The 12,052-nt window shown below is 44.3% G+C and overlaps 1 protein-coding gene across 1 annotated transcript in view; it reads right to left on the bottom strand.

Annotated features, from left to right (window-relative positions):
- The window catches only part of GRIA1 (glutamate ionotropic receptor AMPA type subunit 1), a 348,095-nt gene that overhangs the window by 104,852 nt on the left and 231,191 nt on the right, over nucleotides 1-12,052 (bottom strand). Inside the window, exon 8 of the mRNA XM_052642627.1 lies at nucleotides 5,242-5,346. Within this exon, the coding sequence (XP_052498587.1) occupies nucleotides 5,242-5,346 (105 nt within the window). The remainder of the gene's footprint in view (nucleotides 1-5,241; nucleotides 5,347-12,052) is intronic.

The following is a 12,052-nucleotide window of genomic DNA, read 5'->3' as shown; positions in this document are numbered from 1 at the left end:
ACATTTTGATGAAAAGAGAACTGGCAAAGTTTTTTGAAGAGACTTTGCACTTCGGAGCTGAGAGCAAATTTCCTTTTCTTAGAGAAATGGGCTGGATTATTATACAGCCCTTTGATTCTCTACTAAGGATATGGAGGAACTTTGATTTTATCTCAAAGTAAATCAGAGCTAGTAGTTTGGTAAAAACTGGGCCCCACTGTTCAAGAGAAGATTTAAATAATTCTGACAGTGACAGGTCTTCTCCTGGTGCCAGTTAGAATTTTTGATCTCCTGTTTTCCATCTACCTCTAAAGATTCTTTGAATATAGAAATGAGTCTGTCATGAGATGATAGATTAGATTTTTTAAAGTAAATATAGCCTAAAAAGAAGATGATCATTGAACAGTATATACAATAGATCCACCTCTCACAGTCATCAAATCACATTCACACATTTGTAGTTGTGTCGTTTGTAGCTCTAAGCTGCCTCTGAAGCCACAACTCCTGACCACCAAAAATGAGACCCATTGTGATAAAGTTTTACAAAGGAAGTTGCCTATTGTGGCAGAGACAACCTGGTGACCAGCAAGGATTCTTGTTCACTATTCATAGCCTACAGGTATGGTGGGAGGTAGTTACTTAGACTGCCATTGCAATTTCCAGCCTGCCATGTGTCTAGATGGGCCAGGAGATTGGGTTGGCCAGTGGAACGCAGAAGTGATGCATGCCTCTCCTAACCTGACTCCTCCAAATCCCCAGCACAGTTTCTAATATCTTTCTTCCTCACTTGTTAGCTGGCTATTGATAGGCAGGAAGACCCAAACAGACAATGGAGCCTCCAGAAGCCTGAGTCTTAACCAGAGTCCCCAGTCCCCCAAACTGATCACTGGGTGAATAAGAACTAGACCTCTATTGCATTAAACAGCTGAGATTTTTAGAGTTCATCTGTTATTGCACCTTAACTAACGTACATAAAGAATTTTAACTTTGTAGGTTTGCATGTGACTTTATCTGAGTTCTGCTTGAGGTGTTATTTCATTAAATTTATCAGCATTTTTTTTTTCCTTATTTGCTGGCAGATCTATGGAAAAATGGGCCAGAGTGGTATGCTTTCTGGTTGCCAAGCAACATTCAATATGCTGCCCGCTCATTTAATGAACAACCACTTATTTGCATGTGCTTACTATGCATCAATATATTATCAGCACTGAGGATATAATAAATAACACAACCATGTCCCTGCGTTTAGAGAGCTGACATTTTAGTGGAAGGAGGTGGAGAGGAGGGGAAGAAAGACAATACATATTCAGACCAGGGGTTGTCAGACTTCACCTTTAAAGCACCAGACAGTAAATACTTTAGACTTTGTGGGTGAAACAGTCTCTGTAGCAACTACCCATCTCTGTTGTCACAGTGCAGAAGCAGCCATAGCCAATACTGAAACAAATGAATTTGGCTGTATTCCCCCCCCCCCCCCCCCCCAAAACCCACAACTTTACTTATGGACCCTGAAATTTTAATTTCATGTAATTTTCACATATCATGAAATATTCATCTTTTGATTTACTTCAACCATTTAAAAATGTAAAAATCATTAGCTCATGGACTGTAAACAGACAGGCAGTTGGCTGGATTGGGCCTGCAGGCTGATGTTTACCAGCCCCAATAGAGATCAGTAAACCAACAAGAATATCTCAGAACGGGGATATTCACAGAAGCACTATGAAAAATTAGGATAATGGGAGTGTGCTCGGCAGATGGGGGTCACTTTAGATATTTTGGTCAGGAACGGCCTTTCCAGAGTGACTTCAGCTGGGCCAGACTTGAATGACAAGGAGAAATACTGCACATCAGACTACAGTGATGGCGAATGTCGGGTAAAGAAGCAGACATTCCAGGGTAGCTGTGGAGTCGTGAGCTAGAAAAAGAGGAGCAAGAGTTCAGAGGGCTGCAGTATCTGGGTCTGAAGGCCGCAGTAAGGAGTTCTGTTACCTTTTACCTGCAGTGGTGTATTAGTCTGACTCTTTACGGCCCCATGGACTGTAGCCCATCAGGCTCCTCTGTCCATGGAATTCTCCAGGAAAGAATACTGGAGTGGGTTACTATGCCTTTCTCCAGGGGATCTTTCTAACCCAGGGATTGAACCTGGGTCTCCTGCATTGCAGGCAGATTCTTTACTATCTGAGCCACCAGGGAAGCCCCTGCAGTAGGAAGCTAGTCAGTGGCTTTAAGCGGAGAAGCAATATAACCTGATATATATTTGAAGATGATCAGCTCTTGTGCTGAAAAACAGCCTTGAAGAGGGACAAGAACCTGGCCAGCAGGATTAGTGACCAGTAAGGAGGCTCCTGTGTGAGTCCAAGCAGGTGTAGAAGGTGGCTTGAGCTCCGGAGTCAGCAGTGGAAATGGAGAGAAGTGGTTGGATTGAATAGAACAGGACTCAGTATGTCTAAGGAGCTTCCCTGATGGTAAAGGTCACAAAGAGTCAGACATGACTTAGTGACTAAACCACCACCAGTATGTCTAAAGTTGGGTAGCAAAGATTTAAGGAAAAAACTTCCAAAGGATGTCTGGACTGGAGGGCTGTGAATGCTTCAGGACTTTTAATTACTTTTGACAGAAGGAGGACTTTGTGTCACTTTCTTTCCTACCTGGTCTTTCCTTTCCAGTTACACTTGGGTCATAACTGGGAATGAAAAATTTGAGACAGGGCAAGGGTGACTGAATTCAAGTTGAGACTTGTCTTTTTTAAGTCAAAACATAGCTACAGGACCAATGGTGATGAGAAAAGATGGTTACATCATTAATGCTGGTCCCTTGATGAAAGAGCTTCAAGAATCTTCCTGCACTTCTCTCTTGGCAGCCACTCTAAGAATTTGTGATCCTACTTGAATTTGACAAGGCATTTTATTTGAATAGAGATTCCTATTTGAATCAGTACCCCATGGCGAAGTGGAATCTCTGAATGGCATTTCACAAGGCTCTAGATTTAGTGGAGCCGCTGCACATTCTGGCATTTGAAGCTCCGAAGTGTGGGATGAATGTATGCCCAGAGACCACACATATTTCAGTGGGATATCAATTGGACCCAGACACCTAGAGTGTGTGTTGGCAGATCAGTGGCCAGAATACGTGCCTAAAGATCAGGAGACAGTCCCCAAGGCTCCCAGTTAAACAGCAGCAGTCCCTTTTTATTACATACATCAGGTGGTTCCACGCACTGTTCACTGAAACCAGCACAACAAGGTTACCCATGAATCTGAGAAATTACTTTGTTAGGAGGCTGATTGAGGAAAAGACCTGAAGCCGCAGATGTGGAGGAATTGATTTTCTGAAAGTCAGATTCCCTGTAACCAAAGGCTGCCCAAACCCACATTCAAAGAAAGGATTTAGTCATTGGAAAGGAAGTTGAAAAACAGCCCCGAGACCAGAAAAATAAAGCACAACCATTTGTTCTTGGATTTTAAAGTTACTGGGTTATTTCAGTTTGTTATTTTGCTTATCCATTCCATGGGCTTTCACAGCCTAACTCACTCATAGTGAAGGCTGATATAAAAATCCTTGTGGCCTAAAGAAGGCAGTTGAAACAAACAAACAAAACATGGGTTGAATGGCCAATCCATGCCAGGGGCTGCTTTGGGGAACCCCTTCACACAGGCAAGGAGGTGGCAGACATTGTTTCACTCAGTGTTGACGGAAGTCCTGAGAGATAAAGGGCATTATCCCCCATTTGGAGGTGATGTCACTGAGGTTCTGGGAGGCTCAGTTGTTCAAGGTCATGTGTGTAGTAGAGAGTGAGGCAGAGACTTAATTCCTGGTGTGTCTCTCTTCAGTGCCCCAGCTTGTAACCATTCTGCCAGTGTTTCTCACCACACCACCCAGAGCACCATGAAGCCCACAGACTGGGAACAGAGAACATGAGCATCACTGTCCAGTAGAACCTGCAGTGACGATGGGCGTGATCGACATCCGTGCTGTCTAGTGTGGCAGCCTCTAGCCACCTGTGGCTATTGAGCACTTGAAGTGTGGCTAGTGCAACTGCGGGACTTGTAAGTTTTCATGATTTGGAATTAACATGAAATAGCCAACCATGGCAGGTGGCAACTGTATTTGACAGCACAGGCATAGAGAGTATCAGGTTTGAGAGACTAAGACCTAGTCTGCAATGTGCCAGGCCCGGCCCCCAGAACTTCTGCTTCCATTAGATCGTTTAACCCCCACTTACGGCACAAAGAACCTGATTTACTTGGCCAGAGTCACAGGCTGGTAAGTGGTGACGCCAGGATGGCATCCCAGGATTCTGGGGCTAATGCTCTGACACTCTACCAGCGTCCTACTGTGCACGCACAGCCTCCTAACTTGCCACACTGTGCCACCCCAGGGAACTAAGGATGTGGTGAAGGCCAGGGACAGTCAAGCAGAGGTGGTCATGAGGCGTGACAAGGAAGCCCAGGGAAGGCTCTCCTGGGGAGCAACATTCACCCTGACTCTGGAAGTCAGGCTAGAATTGGGGGATGGGATAGAAGAGTCCTAGGCAGAGGGAACACATTTGGAGGCTGGGGGGTGAGAAAGAACATGATATCTTCCTGGAAGTGAACGTTGGTTGGAGTGACTGGAGTGGAAGGACAAAGAAAGTGAGTGTCAAGGATCAAGGTCAGAGAAATTGGCCAAGTTCAGAATGCAGAGTCTGGTAGAATTCTGAATGTTTTCTCCAAGAATTTGAATGTTGTTCTAAAATGTTTAGTAAGTGTGTATGTTTAGTAAGTATGTAAGAGTGTATGTATACACACACACACACACACACACACACACACACACACACATATATATATACAGAGAGAGAGAGAGAGAGAGAGAGAATATGACCAAGTGTGGATTAGGAAAAGGTGGCTAACTTCCTCAATAAACCATCATTCTCAAGTTCTCACTTGAAACCCCTCAGGAACAGTAGTGACATTTTATACACATCTATTACTTCATTTTTTCCAAAATATTTTCCCATCCCTTGGATCTTTACAAGCACCCTAAGGCAAAGGTAGAGATTTTTTATGTCCATTTTGCAGTGAATCAATTCTCAGAGGAACAACTGACTTGCCCAAAATCCTAGCTGGCTCGCAGCAGAGCCCAGATTAGAATCCTCACTGCCTGCTTCTCTGCTAAGAGATCAAGTCCAGGACAGTGGGTTCCCCAGGCCCTCAGCTCCGGCCTGAGCCTCTGTTCAGCCCTCTCCTCCCTGTTTAATGGAAGCAAAGGGAGCTTTACCTTTCGGATGCCATCATGCTTCATTTCGATCACGTGGAGGGTGTAGTTGGTCCGCCGTCCTTTCTCATTAAATTGCACGTTTCCTGTCAAGCCTTCAAACCGCACCTGCAAGAAAAAGCCAGGTGGTGACCAGTGAACTCTGAAGTTGCGCTTCATGTTTGTTCATTTGCTGGCTTTTCCTGCTGAACTGAAAGCCCAGAACCTGAGAAAGTTACATGGGATGAGGTCTTAGAGTAGCGTCAATCCTAAACACCTCTCTACTCCGTTGCCTGGAGCAGGCATGACTGTTGGAGAACAGTTCTCCTACTGTAATGAAATTCTTCCTGAAAACTGCTTCACCCACTGCCTTTGGCCAACAGTGAGAGTGGATCAAAGTCGATCTTCATAGGAAGTCTAGTGCCATCATTAGTCCCGTACCCCTATCGGGACCACCCCATTAGAGTCACCGCTCCTTAGACATACACCTTCAGATGCGGAAACTGAAGCAGGCCCGTGAAAGAAGAGACTGGTGTGCCCGCCCTGGTGAGGCAGGGGAAGACCCAGGGCTGGGAGCCAGCCTTGTGATGCTTTGGGCCATGCCTCAGTGTTGCTTTGTAATTCCTTTGTGAGGCCAGGGAACAAAATACCTGGGAACCTGAATACCTATGATTGAGTGACCTGGGTTTTACCCCAGTTTTCCTCTGAACAGCCAAGTGACTGGATGATCACCTCTCCAAGCCTCTAGTTTCTAAAATTCCTGCTCCATCTACCTTACATGACACAGCAAATGTGAAAGTGCTATGCAAACTTTAAAGCATCTGAGGAAACCTTTTATGGTAAGACCAGATCATGTAGGACTTTAAATAGGTCTCAGCTGTTGAACCAGTATGTATATAGGAAGCCCCCAGATATGCTTCATAGGATTTCTCCTCCACAAATGAGTCGGATTAAACTTTCATGGCTTCCTATCTTCAGGCTCATTTTAAAGGCTGAGTGGTTAGCATGGGGCATCCAGGATCTTTGGGACCAAGCCTGCTGCTCTAGAGGTGACCAATAAAATTGGTCCGCCCTCAAATTGGGGATGAGTCTAGCTGTGTGTCATCAGCTCAGGTACTAGAAATCACATTCTCCAACCATAATCTATCACGTTTCCTCAGATTTGTCTGGCCTAAGGCCAGTGAGATGGGTCTGTACCTGTAACCGATATGAACCTTGCCCTCTAACCCAGCATTATTTATTTCCCCCCCTCTTCAAATAGGCTTCAAAGGAAGCCTTGCAGGGTGTAACCATTTTCTGACAGTGAATGACCAACCTATCTGCCTCTGGAAGTTATAAGAATAGCTGGGGTGTATGTATGTATTTAAGATGGGGTGTGTGTGAGGGGGAGGGAAGGACGGAAGGAAAGAAAGAAAGGAAGGAAGAAAGAAAAGTGTGTCTTTTCTTTTTTTTTCTCAGGCTGACCTTCTCATCACCTCCTGGTTTGAAGTCTCAGTAGGGAGGTCACAACAGGCCTAGAGCACCAAACAAATTATGCAACAAATTCTTCACTCTCTGAGATGAAATCTGGAGAAATTCTCACTCTGGAAAATCTGGGCTACTTTGCTTTTCAAAGGGAAGCAAAGCTCCAATCCTGCTACAGAGAATGAGGCACGAACAATTTTAACCCATCAGCAGCTTCACCTCCCCTCCTTGGTCCCCTCTGGCCCATCTTGAGCTTCCCATTCATTGCTATGTGCCAGCTCATGTGACTCATTTGGAAAAATAGGCTGAGACAGATGTGCAGATGATTTGCAGAAACAGAAATGTGTCATTAATGATTCAAACAGGCATCTATCTTTGGCCCCAGTGTCAAGTGTCATACTAATTATCATTATGTCATAATTCATATGCTAATTGCTTAATGCCTCTATGACTCAGTTTCCTCATTTGTTTAATGGGACCCATTAGGGTTAATTATGTCTTCAGTTCAGTTCAGTCGCTGAGTCGTGTCTGACTCTTTGTGATCCCATGAATCGCAGCACACCAGGCCTCCCTGTCCATTACCATCTCCCAGAGTTCACTCAGACTCACGTCCATCGAGTCCGTGATGCCATCCAGCCATCTCATCCTCAGCTGTCCCCTTCTCCCCCTGCCCCCAATCCCTCCCAGCATCAGAGTTTTTTCCAGTGAGTCAGCTCTTTGCATGAGGTGGCCAAAGTACTGGAGCTTCAGCTTTAGCATCATTCCTTCCAAAGAAATCCCAGGGTTGATCTCCTTCAGAATGGACTGGTTGGATCTCCTTGCCGTCCAAGGGACTCTCAAGTCTTCTCCAACACCACAGTTCAAAAGCATCAATTCTTCAGCGCTCAACTTTCTTCACAGTCCAACTCTTACATCCATACATGGCCACTGGAAAAACCATAGCCTTGACTAGATGGACCTTTGTTGGCAAAGTAATGTCTCTGCTTTTGAATATGCTATCTAGGTTGGTCATAACTTTTCTTCCAAGGAGTAAGCGTCTTTTAATTTCATGGCTGCAATCACCATCTGCAGTGATTTTGGAGCCCCCCAAAAATGAAGTCTGCCACTGTTTCCCCATCTATTTCCCATGAGGTGATGGGACCAGATGCCATGATCTTCGTTTTCTGAATGTTGAGCTTTAAGCCAACTTTTTCACTCTCCTCTTTCACTTTCATCAAGAGGCTTTTTAGTTCCTCCTCACTCATAATGGTGGTGTCATCTGCATATCTGAGGTTATTGATATTTCTCCCGGCAGTCTTGATTCCAGCTTGTGCTTCTTCCAGCCCAGCGTTTCTCATGATGTATTCTGCATATAAGTTACATAACCAGGGCGACAATATACAGCCTTGATGTACTCCATTTCCTATTTGGAACCAGTCTGTTGTTCCATGTCCAGTTCTAACTGTTGCTTCCTGACCTGCATACAGATTTCTCAAGAGGCAGGCCAGGTGGTCTGGTATTTGCATCTCTTTCAGAATTTTCCACAGTTTATTGTGATCCACACAGTCAAAGGCTTTGGCATAGTCAATAAAGCAGAAACAGATGTTTTTCTGGAACTCTCACTTTTTCGATGATCCAGCAGATGTTGGCAATTTGATCTCTGGTTCCTTTGCCTTTTCTAAAACCAGCTTAAACATCTGGAAGTTCACAGTTCACATACTGCTGAAGCCTGTCTTGGAGAATTTTGAGCATTACTTTACTAGCATGTGAGATGAGTGCAATTGTGTGGTAGTTTGAGCATTCTTTGGCATTGCCTTTCTTTGGGATTGGAATGAAAACTGACCTTTTCCAGTCCTGTGGCCACTGCTGAGTTTTCCTAATTTGCCTGCATATTGAGTGTAGCACTTTCACAGCATCATCTTTCAGGGTTTGAAATAGCTCAACTGAAATTCTATCACCTCCACTAGCTTTGTTCATAGTGATGCTTTCTAAGGCCCACTTGACATCACATTCCAGGATGTCTGGCTCTAGGTCAGCGATCACACCATCATGATTATCTGGTTTGTGAAGCTCTTTTTTGTACAGTTCTTCTGTGTATTCTTGCCATCTCTTCTTAATATCTTCTGTTTGTGTTAGGTCCATACCATTTCTGTCCTTTTTTGAGCCTATCTTTGCATGAAATATTCCCTTGGTATTTCTAATTTTCTTGAAGAGATCTCTAGTCTTTCCCATTCTGTTGTTTGCCTCTGTTTCTTTGCATTGATTGCTGAGGAAGGCTCTCTTATCTCTCCTTGCTATTCTTTGGAACTCTGCATTCAGATGGTTATATCTTTCCTTTTCTCCTTTGCTTTTCGCCTCTCTTCTTTTCACAGCTATTTGTAAGGCCTCCCCAGAGAGCCATTTTGCTTTTTTGCATTTCTTTTCCATGGGGATGGTCTTGATCCCTGTCTCCTGTACAATGTCATGAACCTCTGTCCATAGTTCATGAAGCACTCTATCAGATCTAGTCCCTTAATCTATTTCTCACTTCCACTGTATAATCATAAGGGATTTGATTTAGGTCATACCTGAATGGTCTAGTGGTTTTCTCTACTTTCTTCAATTTCAGTCTGAATTTGACAATAAAGAGTTCATGATCTGAGCCACAGTCAGCTCCCAGTCTTGTTTTTGCTGACTGTATAGAGCTTCTCCATCTTTGGCTGCAAAGAATATAATCAATCTGATTTCGGTGTTGACCATCTGGCGATGTCCATGTGTAGAATCTTCTCTTGTGTTGTTGGAAGAGGGTGTTTGCTATGACCAGTGCGTTCTCTTGGCAAAACTCTGTTAGCCTTTGCCCTGCTTCATTCCATATTCCAAGGCCAGATTTGCCTGTTACTCCAGGTGTTTCTTGACTTCCTACTTTTGCATTCCAGTCCCCTATAATGAAAAGGACATCTTTTTCGGGTGTTAGTTCTAAAAGGTCTTGTAGGTCTTCATAGAACCCTTCAACTTCAGCTTCTTCAGTGTTACTGGTCGGGGCATAGACTTGGGTTACTGTGATATTGAATGGTTTGCCTTGGAAACGAACAGAGATCATTCTGTCATTTTTGAGGTTGCATCCAAGTACTGCATTTCAGACTCTTTTGTTGACCATGATGGCTACTCCATTTCTTCTAAGGGATTCCTGCCCACAGTAGTAGATATAACGGTCATCTGAGTTAAATTCACCCATTCTAGTCCATTTTAGTTCGCTGATTCCTAGAATGTCGACGTTCACTCTTGCCATCTCCTGTTTGATCACTTCCAATTTGCTTTGATTCATGGACCTAACATTCTGGTTGGTTTAAGAATGAAATTAGATATTTTTTGATCAATGCTTGCCCCATGGCAAGTATTCAACAAAGGCTAGCTCTTATTTTTATTGTTACTAATAGTGTTATTAACATTACCACCATTTTCCAAGTGTTTATGAAACATTTTGCACATATTACTTTATCTTCATTCAGAGGAACCCCTGACATAGGTTGGTTAGAGAGAGATTAGAATCTTCACTTTCTTTTTTTTTTTTTTAATATTTATTTTATTTATTTGGCTATGTCAGGTCTTAGTTGCAGCATGTGGGGTCTAGTTCCCCATCCAGGAATCAAACCTGGGCCCCTGTGTTGGGAGCATGGAGTCCCAGCCACTGGACCACCAGGGAAGTCCCAGTCTTCACTTTCGTGGCAGAAACCCAGACTCTGGATAGCAAAGTGATTTGCTCATGACTTAGGCCTTACAAGTGTCCAAGGCAGGTCTGAAATCCAGAGCTTCTGACATATTCTGGTTTCATCACTTCATATACCAAGTGGCCTCTCAAATGGAGGACCATGCTGCTGTCCTTGGCTCTGGGAGGTGACACAGAAATGTGTGTTCTCCATGCATTCAGCTGCCACCCTCTATTCTAGCTGGGCCTTCTCCAGGCCACACTCTAATTCCTCTGTACAAGTCACTAGGCCTGTTTCTTAGTTTCCTCTTCAAAGGACTGAAGCGTTTAGCATATTGTCTGGGACATAAATTTTCAATGTATGGTGTGTGTTATTTAAGTGACGGTGATGGTGAAGAGAATGATGATCACTTCTATTGCTACTACTGTGCTGTGTTCAGTGGGCACGAAGTATGGACAATAAGATTTAACATGGGCATGATTATTTGTGACCTCACAGCAGGGGATCCTTTCAGCAGAAATAAGAGTCTTGTTGCTGTCATTTATACGTGCCTTTCTCAGTTTCCAAAAAAATAATCATCAGCAGCAAAGTTTTGTGACCTGAGGGCCTCTTACATTGCCATACCGTTTCACAGGAGGCTGATTATGCGATGTTCCCAGAAACCCAGTGAGTAGCAAAAGCAAAGCTTATTTTGCTGATTGTACCGGTAGAATTATTGAGACTCAGAGCTATGGCACCTGTGTTCAGGATTCACAGCAAGTCAGGAGAGCCTGGCGAGCTGAAGGCTCTTTACTGTCTAGTTATAGAAGCCAGGACTTACACACCCTGAGATAAATTAAAGTGTGGGAAAGAAGATGTCCCAGAACTACCCTTCCATGATGGCAGAGCAAGGGGGGACGTCAGGAGACTAGATTAGCCTCAAATCATTTATGAGGACAGTCTGGACTCTTAGAGGAATAAGCTTCTCAGAAACACATGCTTTGGCCACATCTGGAAACTGCCATCCTACCCATCAATACTGAGCCTCTGAGCCCCCATTCCCTCCCACCCCCATGCTGGGGTGACAGGAGTCAAGCCAAGGAAGACTTGGAGCCTTTCTGAGTTCCTGCCTTTTGGACCTCCTATCACTATCCTGGCACCTGCTGACTCTCTCCATAAAAGATGGGGATTTAACCTTGGATTTCCAGTTATTTGTATTGGGTGCCAGCTCAGTGTCTGCCATCCATGAGATGCTGAAGCATACTTGTTCTTTCCTGCTGGTGCCGGGAGAGTGCTTGTTAGCGTTTTTACTACTTGAGCCATTAGCTCTGATGACTGACTCCTGCATCTCCAGCCCTGGGGGTGGGGGCAGTGGAGATACCCTGGCCCAGGGCTTCTACAGCCTCTCTTTGGCTGCTTTGAGGTGGGTATGTTCTCTTGGCTTCTCCTCCTGAATGCCCACTGGGTGTGGGAAGCCAGAACCTGTGGACCAGGATCCTGGGTATTCCAGTGGGGCAAGCAAGTCTCAGGACCCCTCTGAGCTTCCACTTTCCCACCTGATCAATGGGAAGAATAATCCTGGCTCTAGCTATCTCAGGCAGTTGCCCTGAGCTTCAAAGAAACTTATATATTATCCTTTAAAAAATTTCTTTTTGAGCCTTGTCACAAGCCAGAAAGGGAGGCAGTGTTATGAGGATTATACTCATTTAAGAGATGAGGAAATTAAT

This window comes from Budorcas taxicolor, chromosome 7 (assembly GCF_023091745.1).
Source record: "Budorcas taxicolor isolate Tak-1 chromosome 7, Takin1.1, whole genome shotgun sequence".
Lineage (NCBI taxonomy): Eukaryota > Metazoa > Chordata > Mammalia > Artiodactyla > Bovidae > Budorcas > Budorcas taxicolor.
The sequence above is the reverse complement of the archived record's forward strand: the minus strand, read 5'-3'. Positions and strand labels throughout refer to the sequence as shown.